Consider the following 19,582-nt stretch of genomic DNA (forward strand, 5'->3'; position numbering starts at 1 on the left):
TAGGTACCCAGTCCTTCAGTATTACTCTTTCCCTTTGACAGCACAGCGTGCTTGATATTGGTCAGACCACATTTGGCTACCAGGAGCTCTGTATGTATTTTCCTCCCTGAAGCACCCGGTACATTTTACCACTGAAGAATCCTACTTTATTATCATTCCTCTATAATGTGCAAGTTTGCTTACAAAGGAGTACAGCACTATTCTTGCTAGTGTACCATCACCAGAAAGAAGCATAACGTTAATTCATAGTGGAAGAGCTGAACACTTGTGCATGTATTAGATCCCTTTCCAGGCACAACTGACTTCCTTCCACACTGCCAACAATTTCTACAGAGAAGATAAAAGAAACTCCTGTTTTCTATTAATATCAGAGAAGATAGTAATATATTCATCTAACCTAATTATGATTTTTAGGCATCAGAAAAAAATGCCCTGGCAGAAATATGAAAGTCATGCACTGATGCAGTATGTACTTGACAACCTGGACACCTCCTCAGTGAGCTCTAGAAGGAATAAAGAAGTTTCCTTCAACTATGAGGAGACTGCAGCATTTTTTTTTTCCATGAATTCAGCCTCCTCCTAAATACAGTAATTTTTTTCTTTGGAACATAATGGTTAAATATGGCAAATAGTTAATTCATATACAAACACAGTCAAAAGTTCATAGAAGTTAATCCATAGATCTTCTCTGTATCGCTTTATCTCCTGTATTCTATCTGTAGAAGGTAGAACTCTAGCAGGGTTGTGGGTTGTTGGTTTTTTTTTAGTACATGCTTGTACATACAGAAATGCTTTTGGATTTTCAAAACAACTTCCACCAAGTATTTATATTATGAAGATCCAATCTGTGGATGACTGCAGTACAGGTTCCCTTTTATCTGAACTAATCTGAAGTTCAAGGACTTTAAGATAGATGGCTCACCTTTGGCCTGTGTATCCTCCTCACGTGAAAGCCACTTCAGCAAAACTCAGGAGTCCAATTCAGCTTTGCTGTAACTGGTCACGACTCTCTTGACTTCAGCAATGCTTCTTATGCTTACACCACGTCTGAATTTATCCCTATGGCTTCTCGGTCACTAGTCCTCCCTTCCAACTCAGAAACTGCCTACATAATAAAAGTGATTCATTACAAACCACAGGGTTCCAAAGTAGAGTGAACACTGAGACCTATAACTTTTTGATATGTGCTCAGTCATAAAATTGAATTTATATGATCTTATTCCATAAACTCTCTTTACAAATATTAGACCTGCAACCATACTTCTGTGAGCTGTAATTTTGTCAAAGCTCATAAGTTAGGCAAGGTCAGAATTGGTCAATATTTGGATGAGAATCTCAGGGGGTGGGGAAGAATATACTCTGAGGGTCCTGCAGTGTTTCTTAGTTAGGACTCACCATACTCCTCTTTAAAGGATTCAGTATTAGAATACAACAAAATGTTGTATTTGCTTTAGCAATAGTTTAGACTCTGGCCACATCTGTGCTGCATCTTGGCTGTTTCAGATAACATGATTTCCCAGAGATGAAGGTGATCTAGCAGATGAAGTCCAGTTCCACACCACCTAGGAAGCAGATCTACCAACAAATACCTCCACTGCTACTCATTACCCTCCCCCGAAGGTGGTTGTTGCTACTTCTATTATTTCTGCATTCTCTATGCTTTATATAGCAAAATATACCTAAGAAATAGCTCTCTATACCCAATGAAAAAACCTCCCCAACATTCTCCCCTCCCTACCTTCTCTCATGAGTAGCTTCCTCTGAGTACCTCATGCTCTCGCTGTTTTGAGCCCGTCCTCCATGCAGCCCTGCCCTCTCCCAGGTGTGCACAACGGAGCACTGAAGTGCCTTTAACTTCTTCTTGTGCTGGAAGAGCTTATCTGTAAGAGGAGCTATACCTTGTGAAGGTATGCTGTAGGCAGAGCTGTACATAGTCACAAAAGACACCTAAATTATTGAAGGAGGTAAGAAAAAGTCAGTGCTATACATTAACTTCCTGAAAACCAGTGTAGTCACAGACCTGAGGTGACACATGGATGCAGAAGGAAACTGCAAACCTTTCGGGCGTTTCCTAATGCTGCAGCACGCAGCAGCCAGCAAGACCGCTGCCCTGGCACCCTTCGGCTCTGCGACTAAGAACAGCTTTTACAGCAAAGCGGATAAAACAGGAAAGATCACCATTCCAGCACCTCTTGCTGTGCAGCAAGGCAGCTACTGCAGTGGCAGGACAGCTGGGAGCACTGAGGTCCAGGCAGGGCTTCCCTCAGCCCCACCAAGGAAGGCTGAGGAAAAAGAGGTTTCTGGAGATATGAGTTTATGTGGTGGGACCCCATGTCAGACAACTGCTGAAGACCAAGCCTCTTCCTACTAAAGCAAATAACCAATTGGGGGTTAAGAAGCTGGATATCAAATTAGATCACTAGCAAAGCCGTTCATATGAGGCATACATCAAAACCAGTGGCATGGCTGAGCACTACATCAAGGCATGGGGGAGGTTAGGCAATCAAATGGAAAGTAAGAAGTGCATCCAGGAGGTAGAAAACCCTGACAAGGCTACAGCCAAAATAAACTTAAATAGCTTTGGGAATAAATTGGTGGTTGAATCCTGATCATGAACAGGTGCTCTGAATGTAATTCAGTAAATGGTCGAGAGCCTGCCAGAAGGAAGAGAAATGTGTGGCTTTTGAGATAATTTCCCAGAAGCTTCATAAAAGAAAATTGATTACTGGGGTTTAATAATTAAAACAGGACCAGATATATAGTAATCAAATGAGGTTTTAATTACATCTCAAGCAGAAATAAAATCCAATTTGTGTACTTTGTATCAGAAAAAAGTCCTACTGAAATGCTTTGGTAGCAGGAAAAGATAAAATAAAAGCTAATTTCCATAGGAATTATGGTAGTTGGTTTAATTAAAAGACTAGATCAGAACGAAAGAGTCCCAAAGTGAAAGGATACTAAATACAGAAGCAGTGGTTTAAACATCAAATCAATGTCTGAGTAAAGACATTTTATAGACCAAGTGCAAAATCTGCACTGTCAAGTATCCCTAATCTAAATTAATGTGTAACAAAATAAAGTTGGTTAAAATTACACTACATATTTTAAGTATTCCATAGAATTAATTGATTGTGCTATGGTAAAACTGAATATTAAATAAATGGTTTATTCTTTCTTAAATATTACTTTTAATTTATTTAATCAAAGTTAATGTTTTTAGTTAGCCATTCTTGTTATTTATGTGGTAACCTCTGCTGCACCTGGGTTACTAGACTGTAATATGCACTTAGGCATATATTTCTAAGAAATGTATGCCTGTACTTTTGGATTTAAAAGATGTTTACAGCTCACACGATACAGTGATTACTGTAGAACCACGTGGGGGCTTCTTGAATCCATTCCCAGCCTACTTGGGCTTCTGGTCTCTGCCGCAGTGGATGCAAAGCTCACTGCCCGAAGCGGCTCCCACTGTGCCCCAGGCCTGCAGGGCTGGCCCAGCAGCGGGTCATGCCCAGATCTCTCCATTTGCTCCCTGGCACTAGGACCAAAAACATCAGGGTCTCGTGGTCAGTCTTGGTAACAAAACAGTACAGAAAGGACACAGAGGTAGCCTAGAGCTGCGCACCGGTACTGAGGCAGAGGCCACTGTCCCAATGCGCCACTTCTCCTCTACGCTGCCTGTGGCAGATACAGGCTGCTGTTACAGCACTCGGAACATGAAAAGCCTGTACTGCATCTTGTGCTTACGGGTCCTGGAGCTGGCAGGGTGTGAATGCAGAATGCTGTCTTTGTGCTTAAAGTGTATATTGGAGAAATACTTCAGGAGAACTTTTTCAAGATTTAAGAAATAACCAGCAAGCTTAACTGCCAGTGGATGGATCCTGGGTTTGCACAGAAAGGATCTGCTAAGCTGCTGCCAAGAGTTGAATATCTAACGTGCTGCCTCTAGAGACTGAGCAGCCAGTGATAATGCAGGTGCCAATGATGGCAGCAGTGAGATTTTCAGGTGTTAATGGTGCATCACTGCCCCTCTGGTTTGGACTCCACCAAAAGCAGGTTTGGGGAATACACAATGATCTGAAATAAAGAGCTAAAAAAAACTGGGGAGCTCAGTGATGGCATGGTGAAAGGAATGTCATAAATCCACATCTATTCTATCAAATGAATGACCATCACCAGTGAGCAAGACTATACGTAGAGACAGCAGTAACCTCTGCCTCTTACCCCGGGCCCAAGGTTGCAAAATTATCTATCCAGCCTCTGCCATATTCTAAGGGAATAATTTCAAGTGGATTTGCTTCAAGTTCCACACAAATCAGCCACTTGTGATTTTTCAGAAGTGCTGAGCATTCATATTTCCTCCTGAAGTCAACTGAAATTGCAAGTTTTCAGCACATCTTAAAATCAGGCCATTAACCCTTAATTATCATATAATAGCTCAATTAAAAATCTACCAAGACTTACTTCAGTAGCTACCCAAGCTCCCATAGATTGCAGCCTAGCTATAAAAAATCCAGTTCTTCAGTGGTGTCTGGGCTCTGGGGACCATTTAAAGTGGTTGCTGTTAACCCTGCTATTTAAAACAAATGATGAAAATTATCAAGTGCAAAGGTACCTGCTTCCCATCTCCTTTCTTTTCCTTCTAATTTTCTGCACTTTTAGAAGAACAGCTTTTGATCTCTCGTCTGTCATTATTTTTTTTATCTATCTTGCACCAACACTTTCTTTCAAATGGCAAATCTGTAGTTTCCACGCTAACAGAGGAAACGCAATACCCAACCCTCAGCAAAACCCACTTCTTGCTCATCAAAAAAGCTGCAAACCAATACTCCTTCTCTGTCCTGAAAGGGCATAGTAGATGACCACTAGGGAGGTAACTGGTTAATCATTCAGTTGCTGCTGTTAATTATGTTCTGTCTCTCTTCAATGTAGGGGAAAAAAGGTGAAGCTCTCATGGTCTTTCTTTTCACATAAACATTTGATACTAAAGGGAAGAGTAAAACAAACTTCTAGCAAAAGCGTGCAGCAATTATATAATTTTGGGGCTGATTCAAAGCCAGCTGAAACCAGATAAAAGACTCTTACCGGCTGCTGTGAGCTTTGGGCTGGGTTTGTAGAAAAGAGGTGATTTCTGCACAATCTAAAAAGAAAACTATTTTTTTTCTTCGTTTTGAGCACACGGAACTGGATTCTTTGCCAACTTTGGAAAGCACAGCACTGTTGTAGTTTACTCATCTATAGGAAAGAAGAATCTAGCACCAGGGAGAATCTGAAGGTTATTTCAGCTTTGCCCAGCTTGTCATCCAAGCAGTGGAGCTCCTGCTCATGCAGATGCCAGCAAGCAGAGAGCCTCGGGCACTTGGGGGACGCCTAAGAGGACTATATTTAAGGATTACAAGAATGCTAAAGTAGTTGAGCAGCAACTCTGCCACCTTATGTGCACTTTTTTGGCATTTTTGGTGGCTTACTTAAAGCCTCAGGCAAAAGATAAGGTAGAGATCTCAATGGGAACACTAAGTTTTACATACACAGGGATTTAAAGCTGGTGGTGAGGAGGGTGGGGGCACGGCTCAGATTAAACTCTTTTTACCCTATTGCTCCCTGGACTGTCCATCAAAGGATATATTGTCAATATTTTTTCTCTCATCCTCCTGCCCCTTTTTTTTTTAACTTCCAGTGTCTGGTGAAGCTGAATGTGAAACTGCAGCCTATGCTGGACTCAGTGGCAGTGAATAGAGGTAAATGGGAGGAGCTGCACCAAAAAAGACTTCCTTCTCAGGCAGACACCTCATCCTCCTTTTCCTCTAGCTTTACTATGTCTCTCAAAGACATAAATTAAGCCTGCAAATGTCAGTGTCGCTTTACAGTAAGAGCTGTCTGAAACGTTTTCACAAGCTTAGGCCCACCATTTTCTAAGAAATGCTTTCACAGACACGCTTAATTGATTGGATATTATCTTGACGGCAGCACATTTTGCTTTTACTGGGAGGTTTAGTGGGACTGAAAGGAAGGGCTTGCGGTGAGACTGCGCTGGTATCTGGAGCAACACGGAAGATTTAGCACAAGAAGCATTCATTCAGCTCCACTACATTTCAATTGCTGCTGTAAAAATCTGTAAAGCTGACAACAGACTGAAATATAAGAACTTACAGCTTAATAAAATTAATAATACAGAGCAGAACTGGGATGCAAGCTGGTCAATTCATATGCAAGGAGCTGCAGGAAAACAGAATAGTATGTAATTACATTGTTGTTTTGCATCTCTTCAGTAATGTTATGAATCAATTATGCCTGCTTTTGCGATGTTCCTCATTCTCCCCCCTCTTTTATGCCTGAATGTTCTGAAAAGCCTGCTTTGTATTCTAAAGAAGTATTTTTTTACAACAAAGCTTCTTAGTGATTGATCAGGGCCTTTAGAATTGCCTACCTTTGCTACATTTAAAAACAAACTTTATTATCTTTAAAAACACTAACCTCTCCCTGCTTCCCTGAGAAATTTATATTAACAATGCAGTAAATTTCTCAGCAAGGGGAAGTTTGCATAAAGGCAAAATATTGCATGGTAATTTTAGAGGTTTTTTTCTTTTAAAAAATGCTCCTTTAACAAATTGATTTTTTTTTTCAATTACAGTGTCCCCTAAGGAAAAGATTAATGGTCTTTAATGAAAATAGAATACAAATTAAAAAAAAAAAAAAAAGGTAAAAAGGTAAATCTGTTGCCCTGTGCTTCAGGTTTGTATTACATTGAAAGATGGAGCCTGGGTAAGCCTTTTCAGTATAATTTCCAGTTGAAATTAATATTTTGAAATGGTAGAGAGGAAGACTATCATCATACTGGACTGACTACCTCTTAGTTCTCTTGCAGTTCTTTCAGTACAATTTGAGATGCTGTTATTAGAGCTAGCACAGCACTAGCCAAGGCTTACACGTAGACATCTGTGGTAGCAGTGTTCATAAAAATCTAATCAAACATGGTAAGTCACAAAACCAAATTGTCTAGATCTGTGTGATGACACTAGTATTACCTGAGGGTTGGTCTCTCTGCATTGATGCAAAGATCACTGGTGTAGCACAGCTGTGAGCTGTGATTTGAGGGTACTCTCTGCTGCATGATCAGACACAAGAGGAGTCATGTTGCAGGGCTCACATGAGTTCCCATTCATAGGAAAAAAAAGCCTTTGTACTCCATGCAAAATGGCTTTCTAAATATAGGGTTGTCTGGCAGCAGAAATTAAAGCTGAATTCAGCTTAATTTTACACCTGTGCCAAACTCCATTTACGTCAGTGGAATTACCTTGACCTGGCACCGACTTGATGGAAATCAGAACCTGGCCCAGCTGACCAGATGCTAAAACCAGATTTCCTCCTTTCTAAGGAAAGTGAGTTGTTAGCACCTCTAAAATGCTGACTACATCTGTCCGACAATCAAACAGAAAAAACAAATCTGCTGATCACTCATTTAAAAAACAAACAAACAAACAAACCCCCCCAAAACACCACACCCTCTTTGCTATTAATCATGTGTACAGGAGAATAGCTGGAAAATTCGGTACCATCACAAACCAATCTGTTAGTGCAACTGAACTCCATCACTGTCTCTAGCAGAAAGCAGCAGGGAAGGAGCAGAGATGCAGACTGCACAGCAGTGAACACATGCACCAAATGGAAATATTTCTGCTATTATTTTACCACTTCTTTTTTTTCCCTGAATAAAGACAGCTGCAGTATAGTAAGCAGCAAGCTACACGAAGCTTACATCACCTACTTTATGGGAGAAAAAGACACCAGGAACTGACATAGCACTGCTGGCAGGGACACACAGTTTTCCTGAATTTTGATATTGCATATTGCTAAGTATAATGTAATTTACAGAGCATATCTGACAGCTCCCGCCAAGGTCTCCCCCCATTTCCTCGCCTTTGGACTGGCCTCAGAGCTCTGTTGCCCACAGCAACACACATAGCAGGGATGGGGAGGCAGCACCACTGCACCCTGACACACAGCTGGAGCTTCAACAATGTCAACCATCAATCAAGTGACTGACCGTAATTGCCTCCATCTGTTTCTCCTGTCTTTCAGTATCTTTGCTATTGTCAGTCAAAATTCAGAAACTGCTGACTAATGTTATGGTTCTGTTCCTCCATCACAAGGAAGAAAATGAGAGAGCATGGCTAGATCTTTATCAAAATGTTCTCAAGCCAAATGAAGCAACCCTGCTGAAAACAGGGGGCACAGTGGTGCATGTCAGAACAGCATTGGGTCTCTCAAAGTGATAGAGCTCAACTTAGAAAACAACCAAACAAAAATCTTATACTTTTTTTTTTAACACTTGGCTTAGGAATCAGCAAGAGACTTGCATTTTTGAGAGGAAGAAGATTCTTTATGGAAACATGCAGCAGAGTAAAGAAACAGTCTAAATTTCTCATATCTTAAGATGGTGGAAAACACTTTTTAGCTAGTGCTTACAAGCTTGATTGAAATTCTTTCAGCTTTTTATTATTTCTGATAGGGAAACATTTTCCCAGTACTTCAGTCAGTTTTGCCAGCCTCCTCCAGGTGTCCTACTGACTAGTGCTAACTGCAGCCTGAATTGGGTCAGATTTCTTGTCTCATGAATCACAGGGCATGAGGTCTCACAGGAGCTGGCCAGCGACCCTCACTTGATCAGCAGAAAATGCTTGGGAGAAGATCTGGGTCTTCATCCCCATCCTCAGAGATAGTTCAGGCCACACAGTAATTCTACTCAGGATTCCCACCTGTGAGTCTGCTTACCAAAATCAACCTTGCCTCACCACCAAAAAAAACCCAAACCAAAACAGAAATGCCCTAGCATTGCACAGGGTAATCCTGCTTGATTTGGAGCAGGCTTTTGAACTGTGGGTACACCTTCTCCACCAGCCTGTGAGGAGTCACAAGGGTGGGCTTGTATCCTGCCCAAGCCCTTTACACGTGAGTACAGCCCCAATTTCTGCATGACACCTGAGAGAAACACAGATGTGACAGATTTTGGTGCAAGAGCTCAGGAGGGTCTTGTACGTGCATACTCCCGGATTAAAGCCCTCCCCTGCAACATGACACTGTGACCGCACCAGAAACCCAAACGCTGTTCAAGGCGAGGAGCACCTGGGGAAAAGGCTCTCCTGTGACTCAGACAGAAGATGGGTTTCCCATCTCCTGAAGTCTAAGAGGTGTCTTTGGCCATAGTTCAATAGTCTAATCAGACAGTTTCCCCTAAAAATGTCCCATCATTTTGGCTTTCTCCCAGCCTGGGGCCTACAGGCAAAACAGAACTGCTTCAACAGAACATGATGGAGATGCAGACATCTGCCTCTGTCAGAACATTCTGTAGCTCCCATTCCAAGCAGGACCACAAGGTTAGGCAGCAGCAGCTCACAGAATTTAAAACTGAATTGCTACGTGTGGCAATTAGAGCCTGACCTCCCCCTGCAGCCCTGTCACAGCCCGACCCTGCCACTTGCAGCGCCAGGGATCTTGCTGACAAGGTCATGAGCATGTTTTGTGCCCCACAGAAAATAGCCATAGAGTAGAGGAGCATGTTTCATATAGCTCAGGTATTCCTTAGGTGGTGTCCTTGGTACAGCAGCTGCATTTTTCTGGACTGGTGACCTTGCTAATTCCTCCTTCTTAGAGTGCACTGCAATCTCGCAACGTGCCTGTAGTTACCAACAAAGCCAATACTAGCATTCACAAACTATTGTTGAAAACTGCAACCAGCAGTGCCTAACATCATTTGTAATATTTAGACAAATTAATCCTAGTGGAAAAATAGGAGTGTTTCAGTCTACAGGCCAAATATTTATTTTCCCTTTATAAAATTAAAACCATTTTAGTTACTGATATATATCTTAGATGCTGATATATCGTTCATGCATTGCGTGAAATTTTAGAACAGATTTATTTCAAGGTTATGTAAAACATATTAACAGAAATTTCCAATGCTGAGAGTGTTCTGGGAAAGAAAACATAGAGCAAGAAGGTTTTTTATTTGCTTTGTCAAAGAAGCGGAAATGTTTTGAGAGTAAAATCATGTGAATGGTTTTTAACGTAACAATGGAGTGGGAGGTATAAATCAGCTGAAATGAGAGACTCTAGAGATTCCCATCACTTGAATGTTCCCGCATTGGAATACGTACTGTAAATTGCTTGTTACCTTTCCTGGATTATTTTGTATTTAATTATTACCAATTCATAAGCACATTGGCCACCACATCTTACAGTTGTGAGGAAAATACCATTATAGGCTTCAAACCTTTGCCTATGAGAAACAACTGACAGAACAACAACAGAAATACTCTGTGGATGTTCCAATGCAAGTGAATCCTACAGACTTTCAAAATGTGTAACTTAAGACTTCTACATCCTTTTCCTTTTTTTTTTTTTCCATTTTAAGACCATTACCCTAATTGTTTTGCTTTAATAGATCAAACAACACTGATTCAGATTTTTAAAGCATGTTTTTGAAATTAACAACTTGGTTTTGTCTCTCAAAAAAAAAAATAAATAATTTTAATGGCTTCCTGTGTTTTTTTAGTATTTCTTTTTTCTTTGAAAGTACCCTGTTGGGATGAATCAGAGCTGTATCTATTGATTACTGAACTATGCAAACACAAGAGCATGAAAACGTGTGACTGAGCGGCCCACACAAGATTTTTGACACATGCCCTTGCAGTACTCGCTCCTGGAAGCAATGGCAGCTTCGCTGGGTACACTTGGCCTTAGCCTGGAATGACCAGCAAGCAAGTCTGCTGGCTGAGCCAGCACTGTGCCCTTGTGGCCAGGAAGGCCAATGGCATCCTGGGGTGTATTAGAAGGGGGGTGGTCAGTAGATCAAGAGAGGTCCTCCTTCCCCTCTACTCTGTCCTGGTGAGACCACATCTGGAATATTGTGTCCAGTTCTGGGCCCCTCAGTTCCAGAAGGACAGGGAACTGCTGGAGAGAGTCCAGCGCAGGGCAACAAAGATGATTAAGGGAGTGGAGCATCTCCCTTATGAGGAAAGGCTGAGGGAGCTGGGTCTCTTTAGTTTGGAGAAGAGGAGACTGAGGGGTGACCTTATTAATGTTTATAAATATATAAAGGGTGAGTGCCATGAAGATGGAGCCAGGCTGTTCTCGGTGGCAAACAATGATAGGACAAGGGGTAATGGGATCAAGCTGGAACACAAGAGGTTCCACTTAAATTTGAGAAAAAACTTCTTCTCAGTGAGGGTGACAGACACTGGAACAGGCTGCCCAGGGGGGTTGTGGAGTCTCCTTCTCTGGAGACATTCAAACCCACCTGGACATGTTCCTGTGTGACCTCACCTAGGCGTTCCTGCTCCAGCAGGGGGATTGGACTAGATGATCTTTCGAGGTCCCTTCCAATCCCAAACATACTGTGATACTGTGACTTTAGCAGAGCTGTTTACATGTACAGCAACTATACAGATTGTATTATACAGTTTGTGACACTGGGCATGCCACTGTTCAGTAAACACACTGTGCAGAGAAAAAAATATCCCTCCAAAGAACAATTATATTGTTGTTGTAGTCATGGAAAAGTGGGGTGTCACTACTACGGTTTTAAAGCTGTAGAAAAGCTGGCAGATTGTGCTAAGGTACAACCAACCTCCCTCCCACCAGCTGTAATGTAGTTTGGATCTTGGTAGGCTGCAGAGCGGATGTTTCATGTTCAAAAAGCCAAAGCCATCAATAAAATACTGGCCTGTGTTCCAGGACTGTGCGTTTAGCATCGGGCCTGCTTTTGCACTACCACTCCCTGCTCAACAGAACTACAGTACAGTCTATTACGGAAGTTTTAGATATAAGTTAAAGGAGCTGGGGAAAAAAAAATAAATCAGTGAGCTAATTTTGGTTTTACTCGCTATTCTTCCCGGCTGCCTAAGCCACTGCCACACGGCCCGCACGCCGGCCGGCGCGGGTTCCAGGAGGCGCGGCCTGCTTAGGCCGGCCCGACCGAGCCCGTCACTGAGCGGCCCCACCAGCCGCTTCCGGGGCAGCGGCCCCGCTGCGCCCTCACCCGCCCGCGTGGGAAGTACTTCCGCTCCGCGGCAGGCGTTGCCATGGCAGCGGGGCCCCGGCTTCCGCTTCCGGTGCGGGGGGCCGTTGCCGTGGCAGCGGCGATGAGGCCAGCGGCGGTGCCCGACGGGCAGCACACGGCCGCGGTGTACGGGCTCATCGGCGGCGGGCGCTACGCGGAGGCGGTGTCGCTGCTGAGCCGCGAGCTGCAGAAGAGCTGCCGCTCCCGGGGCGGCCTCTCCCTGCTGGGCTACTGCCATTACCAGCTGCAGGACTTCGCGGCGGCGGCCGAGTGCTACGAGCAGCTGGCGGCGCTGCACCCCGAGCTGGATGCCTACCGGCTCTACCAGGCGCAGGCCCTCTACAGGGCCGGGCTCTACGCCGAGGCCCTGCGGGCCGTCAGCCCGCTGCTGGACCTCCCCGCCTACCAGGGCCGGGCCCTGCGCCTCCAGGCCGCCATCCACTATGCCCAGGGTGACCTCCCGGCGGCCAAGAGCCTGGTGGAGGAGGCGCTGGCCGCCGCTGCGGATGGCGGCCCCGGAGCGACCGAGGACCCCTCGGAACGGGCTGATGCCGAAGTCAACCTGGGCTGCCTGCTGTACCAGCAGGGGCGGCACGAAGAGGCCAGCGTCAAGTTCGCCGGGGCCATGCAGGTGTTGGGTTATTCCCCTGAGCTGTCCTACAACATGGCTCTGTGCTGCTACGCAGCCAAGCAGTACGCCCCCGCCCTCAAACACATCTCTGATATCATAGAGCGCGGCATCCACCAGCACCCAGAGCTCAGCGTGGGCATGACCACTGAGGGCATCGATGTCCGCAGTGTGGGCAACACCCTGCTCCTGCACCGCACGGCCCTGGTGGAGACCTTCAACCTCAAAGCTGCCATTGAGTACCAGCTGCGCAACCTGAAAGCAGCCCAGGAGGCTCTCACAGACATGCCACCGAGGGCTGAAGAAGAGCTGGATCCAGTCACACTGCACAACCAAGCACTAATGAACATGGACAGCCAGCCCACTGAAGGGTTTGAGAAGCTGCAGTTTCTTCTGCTGCAGAACCCCTGTCCACCAGAAACTTTTGGAAACTTGCTGCTCCTCTATTGCAAGCATCAGTACTACGACCTGGCAGCTGATGTGCTGGCAGAGAATGCCCATCTGACCTACAAACTGCTCACGCCTTACTTGTACAACTTCCTGGATGCCATTATTACTTGTCAAACTGCCCCTGAGGAGGCTTTCCACAAGCTAGATGATTCAGCAGGGATGCTGACTGAGCAGCTGAGAAAACTCACAAAGCAGGTACAGGAAGCTAGGCAGAACTGGGATGATGAAGCTGTGCAAAAGGCAATTAATGAGTATGATGAGACCCTGGATAAATATATCCCTGTCTTGATGGCCCAGGCAAAGATCTACTGGGACATGAAGAATTACACAATGGTAGAAAAGATTTTTCGCAAATCGGTGGAATTCTGTAATGAACATGAAGTGTGGAAGCTCAACGTGGCTCACGTGCTCTTCATGCAAGACCACAAGCACAAAGAGGCTATTAGCTTCTATGAGCCAATAGTTAAAAAGCACTATGACAACATTCTCGATGTTAGTGCCATTGTGTTAGCCAACCTCTGCGTTTCCTACATCCTGACAAGCCAGAATGAAGATGCAGAGGAACTGATGAGGAAGATCGAGAAGGGAGAAGAGCAGTTGTCCTATGATCACCCTGATAAAAATACCTACCATCTTTGCATCGTCAATCTAGTCATTGGTACCCTCTACTGTGTGAAGGGAAACTATGACTTTGGTATGTCAAGAGTCATTAAAAGTCTGGAGCCATATAACAAAAAACTGAGCACTGATACATGGTATTATGCGAAACGGTGTTTCCTGTCCTTGCTGGAGAACATGTCCAAACACATGATCATGCTGCGGGACAGCGTTATTCAAGAGTGCGTTCAGTTTCTGAAGCAGTGTGAGCTGTATGGAAGAAACATCCCAGCTGTCATTGAGCAACCCCTTGAAGAGAAGAGGATGCACAGTGGGAAGAATACAGTTACCTATGAAGCCAGGCTTCTAAGGGCACTGCTGTATAAAATCAATGGGTGGACTGGGTAAATGGTGTTCCTGTACAGGAGAGACAAGAACTTTGTGGTTTTTCTTTTCTTGAGCTTGTGAGGCCATGCTCACCCTGGTAGTCCATTAGTGATATGGGTTTTTCTTGACTGCTTAGCTTTAATGATTTTATCCTGTATTTTAGCAGCATTCAGTGAAAAATAGAACATTTGCATAAAATTAACATGTACCAAATAACTAGGGGCATTTTCAGTAATCTGTCATGTTAAATACACCTTAAGATGTCTTGATAAAAAACTTATATTACAGAAATACCATAGAGTTTTCACCTATAAAATACTTTATCCATCTGAAATTTTGACCAAGGTTCTTTTAAGTCATTGACAGTTGAAGATAATTTGTTGTTCATCTCTTCTAGCACAGAAATTGAAGAAACAGAATTGGTTTAATTCTCCAATCTGTACCTGTGCATGAAATGTTTTTTCTGCTTTTCTGAGGTATTTTTATTATGTTACAGCCTATGTTGATAGTATATTTAAACACAAAAAATGTCTTTAAAATAAAAAATCAGTTCTACAAAGATTAACATTGCCTTTTGCTAACTCAGTAATAACACACAAGTATTCTGGCAAACTGTATACCTAATACAAGGACCAGGAATATATTCCAAGAAGGATATAGCGGGATGGCATTTCAGTTCAGGTCTACCCTTGCTTATGAGTCAGAGACACTGCCCAGTACTGCCTCTTGGCTTCTGCACCCCCCAGAGTCCCCACACCTCTGCCATCTGAGCGGCAGCTGTTGCCCCACAGACACATTTGATAGCAAGCACACACTTGGTAACACAGCCTGGCCTGCCCCTTTGATCCAAATACCATTCTCAGAACATACCAGTCTCTGGTGAAATTATATTTTTTATCATATTTCTCAAAAAGCGTGTAACTTCCATCTCCTGCAAGGCTTACATCTTCTACCAATCAATGGAAGAAATCTGCTTCTCAGTTTCCACTTTGTGCTACTGTTCCTGCATTTCTCAACGCCTCTCTGAAACCCTGTTTATTTGCTTAATTCCTTTACTTGCCACTTCCATCACACTGGCATCAGACAGTGTATTTTCTCAGTAGTCCTCCCATACCTTTTCAACCATATTACATGTTCCACAGCAAAGTGAGACCAAAATACCTCTCAATGTTATTGTGCAGTCTCGTTCTGTGCTCCTGGCTGCTCTCTTTCTTCTGTATTCTGCTTTCTGAAGCAATGCATGACCTGAAGTTTTTTTACAATAAGGATCAAAGATTCATGGCTTTAACTAATTTCCTTACCTTTGATATGGGCTCCCTGAAGAGCTGTCACAGGGAGAATTTTGGAATCAGGCTGCATGTCGCTCAAAATCCTGTGTCTATACTGTGGTTTACCTGGAAAGAAAGAGGACAGCATTTTTGAAAGTTGCTCTATTATAAAGCAATAGAATACTTAATCTTTCCAGAGATTAGTGTACACAAGGACTGAACAGGCCTGCAACTATTTCAACATGCAGAAAGTCAGCTCCTCTGATAGGAGAGAAACCTGTCAGGACTGAGCATATCCTCTGTAGCTAAAGAAAACAGCTGTGGGTTAGGTAATGTTACAGCTTACCCAAAACTTCCTATAACAGTAAAGTAAAAATAAATTTCACAGTGTTAAGAATGGGAAAATGTTTTAGAGAGGCTAGAGAGCAGGCAGGAGATGTAGCAAGGTGTCCCAGAGAGGCCTTCATAGCTCAGTACTAGCCCATAAAGCCCCCAATTATGGTGCTATTAAATATTTCCCACAAGTGCTTCCCCACAAGGAGGAGACCTGTGATTTCAAATCTTGTTCACCTCCATGAAGCACAGCAGCAGGCTGGAAAGTATGTTTCTAATTTACAGTGAAATTGTATTATATATTATGCAGCATAAACAGCATGACCTTTAAAAAAAAAAGTTTTTAAAAGTCATGCCACATAATGGCATCTGAAGTGCAGTAATGGGCAATGACTTCAGGAGCATCAGCCCTTTATTTAATATTCATTGTGTGTATTCTGTAAAAGTCAGTGGACATTTAAAAAAAAAAAAAATCACGTAGCAGATTTGTGCCCGTGCAAATGTTGAATGCCCTCACATGGAGAGCAATTTAGAGACTTTTCCATGGCTGACTGTTCAGGGATGTTCACATGCTCTAGCGGTTTCCACACAACCAGTGTGTGACATTCATTAGGGCACTGCAGCGAGGATTAGCCGCGCTAAGCGCTTCATCTCTTTCTTGCCTCCCATGGCACGCAGGGCTCCGCTGGGAATAAGCGGAGGTGACAGGCTTGGCTGGCTCTGGCACACACTTGCCCATCCTGCCAGCCGCCGGGGAACGCACAGGACCCTCGGCCGCAGGCTGGGACGGGAGAGCAGCCATGCTGCTGTGGAAAAAAGTCCCCATAAAAGGACACAGATTCGTGTAAGATCAGACTGTTTTAGAAAATACAGCTAGAGGGCAGTCAGCATGTCTGGAATTTGCGTCATCCTGTTGCAACAGTTCAGACATACCAAAAAAAAAAAACCAAACCAAAACCAAAACAACCCGACCAAAAAAAAACACAAACAAAACCAAACAAAAATACCAAACACAGAAACCCCCAGAGGAAATGGGTTTCTGCACAGACTGGGTGATGCTGAACACCATGACCCCGATGCAGAGAGGCCCCTGCTGCTGAGAGGAGAGGGAGAAGCAGCAGAGCTGAGACACAACAGAAGGAGACCTGAGACAAGTGCTCCCTCCTCTGCCGCATCAATGGATGCTTTGTGCAGGGTCTCCTTCCCATCCCAGCAGTATTTTCCACCTTGTCCACCACAGCCTCTTCCTCAGCATCAACCACCCAACCTTCCTATGGCCACAGCCCTTGGGGTCACACAGCTGTCATCTTTTGCAGCGTGTGTCGCTTCCTCCAGTGGCAAGCATACATTTATAGCATCTCCAACTGCAAAGCACTTTGGTCATGAAAAGTATATAAATGTTACAACCAGTTTTATTACCATCTTTATACCACATTTAATGTTATCACTATGTGACTTACACACAAAATACATTTTTAAAGGAAAGCATATACATTTTTATTTGGAGAAAAGGGAGGACACCAAATAATGGTTTATGCTCCTTAGAAATATAGTAAAATCCACCTAAATTAATGCCCTGAGCCAGAACAGTAGTTCCTTTGTCCACAACCAAAAATCACTGTTTTCATTTAAAAGAATGCAAACAGAAAACACTACCCAGAAACAGCTGACCACATTCTCATGGAGCTGCAGAGGGAAAGCAGCTGCAGGTAAGCATGGATCCCTATAGCAAGAGCCTCAGCTGTTTTTTTGGTGGAAGCAAGGAGAAGGAAGCTCTCAGCCCTCTGTCACTGCATCAGCATCCAAAAGATGGGCGGCGTGAGATGCTTCCCACACACACACCACTTCTGCACTGAGACCAATCTCCGGGTTTTTATTTGAATCAATAGCCTCTTTTGGACCATATCCTTACAGTGCACCTTGTGAGATGTTCTTGTCCTCAAACCTTACAAGGGCTTGCCACCTGTGATCTTTTTTCCCCCATTACCCTTGCGGTAATTACAGCGCACGCTGCACAAGCAAAGTCCTCGAACTGCCATTCTATCAGCAGCTCCCCTGCACTAGTAGGTGGAGCAGGGGAGGCACGAAGGGCCTGAGATGTGATTTACTTCACGGCCCACCTTGAATCCCCTTGGTGCTCAAATCTCTGTAGTTAATCAAAGGTCTGCTGACACCACCAGCGGAGCAGAGGTAGTGGATGCCAGGGACACTTGTGATCAGCTCCAGTGTCAGAGCAGATCAAAAAATTGCAGTAATCAAGGGGTGGCTGACTTTATGGTAAGGCAGGTATAAAAGATGAGACAAAAGAGTCTTTTTTGTACAATTCTGGGAGAAGCATGATTAGAGTCTTACTTGGGGAAGTCAAGGGTGTTACTACTGGGTAAGCAAGCCCTATGAGACAATGGACAAGGGAGAGGAATATTATTTTTCTAAAAATGGTAGAAGTTGCATAAAGGAATAAAAGCTGATTTGGGCAGCCCATTCCACAATATCTAACTTACAACATCCTGCTTTAGATGCCTGAGTTCAAAACTTTCACACACCCATGTTGGCTTTAGCCTCCAGCAAAGGCAGCAGAATCTGGCCCTGTCTGATGGTTTGCAGATTCAGGACACTGGTGTGATAATGTGGCTGCGTGATCTAAAAGAAGAGCACCAAAAGATCCATCTTCTCCTCTCCCCCAGCCTTTTCTTCCTTTATCTCGCTTTGGTCTTTCAGCAAATAAAACCTTCGCTAAATTTTGGGCCTCTGCTAAATCCTGCTATCTTCTAAAGGAATGAGCATGCCTGGGACAAGGCGCACCTTCTTCGCATCATGACGTGTAGTTCATACAGAGAAAAAGATAAACACATAAATACTATCTGGTTTACCAAGAACTAGTCCAAAAAATCAAATTCCCTGCAAAACCATCTTTTATTGCGAAGAGCTAAGAGAGAATGGTAAAACACCATCTTCTTTCACAAGCACAGCAAGGGGCATCTCTAGGCTTTCCTTGCACATCCACCACATCTAAATGGCACCCCTAGTCAAGGAGCCTTTAGCGAGGTGCACCCTGATGCTCTTGTGGAGCACCCCTGAGTCAGTGCTTGCACGAGAGGCCCCATCAGCTTTCACAAGCTGCAGGCTGGCCTTTCTGAGAAGGCACACACCACTTTGTCACTCTGTGCTGCTCTGGGGACATGGACAATGAAAGCCGGTAGCAGCTGAAGTGAACCTGGCTGGTGTCCTAGGGGGTGGCAAGGAGGATTTCCACACTTGTGGAAATGGTGAGAAGCCAGTTAGTGTTAAAATCCTGCCAGCTTCAATTGATTTGCTTCTAATCAGTAATATAAGAACATCTAAGTTTGCACACAGTCTGGGAGATGCTGCAGGGAAATACTGAGACGTAACTGATACAATGAACAGCTGTTTTGCAGTCCTCTGCAACTCATTTGAACACTGCAACCTACCCATGACTCCCAAAGAAACAGTTTCTTAATACAGTAAAAGAGGCTTTCAGTCCTGACAAATTTTTAGGCTTTACTTTCAGCAAAACTACTACTTTTTTGGATGATGCTTTTCCATTAAGTAGAAAAATTGAGACATTTGGACTAATTTTCCAAAGAACCTTTTGATTAGCATAATTTTCCTAGACCTTGCCTGAATTTAAGCTAATAAAGCCCACTCATACAGCAGAGCTTGCCAAACCCAGCAGCTTCAGTCCAGAATGTTTCTATTCTGGGGGTTTTTCCCCTAAATTCAGTATAGTTTATAGCCCAAACTGAAGCCCAGGGAAGCCAATAAAAAAGTTCCCACTGACTTCAATTAGCTTGAAATTGGCACCTTAGAAAATATCCGTTTTCACAGACTATTTCAAGCCAT

At 43.8% G+C, this 19,582-nt stretch overlaps 2 protein-coding genes across 2 annotated transcripts in view; both read left to right on the forward strand.

Annotated features, from left to right (window-relative positions):
- Window positions 1-5,839, forward strand: part of PDE11A (phosphodiesterase 11A) — a gene marked incomplete at both ends in the record, with an annotated part of 132,678 nt that extends 126,839 nt beyond the window's left edge. Inside the window, one exon of the mRNA XM_080346496.1 lies at window positions 5,678-5,839. Within this exon, the coding sequence (XP_080202622.1) occupies window positions 5,678-5,839 (162 nt within the window). The remainder of the gene's footprint in view (window positions 1-5,677) is intronic.
- Window positions 5,840-12,140: 6,301 nt separating this feature from the next.
- Window positions 12,141-14,141, forward strand: IFT70B (intraflagellar transport 70B; the record flags this gene model as incomplete). The annotated part of the gene is made up of 1 exon (XM_080346952.1): window positions 12,141-14,141. One exon carries the CDS (start codon window positions 12,141-12,143, stop codon window positions 14,139-14,141), a length of 2,001 nt encoding a protein of 666 aa, XP_080203078.1.
- Between the last annotated feature and the right edge of the window lie 5,441 nt (window positions 14,142-19,582).

Source organism: Nesoenas mayeri (genome assembly GCF_963082525.1).
Source record: "Nesoenas mayeri genome assembly, chromosome: 6".
Classification (NCBI taxonomy): Eukaryota; Metazoa; Chordata; class Aves; order Columbiformes; family Columbidae; genus Nesoenas; species Nesoenas mayeri.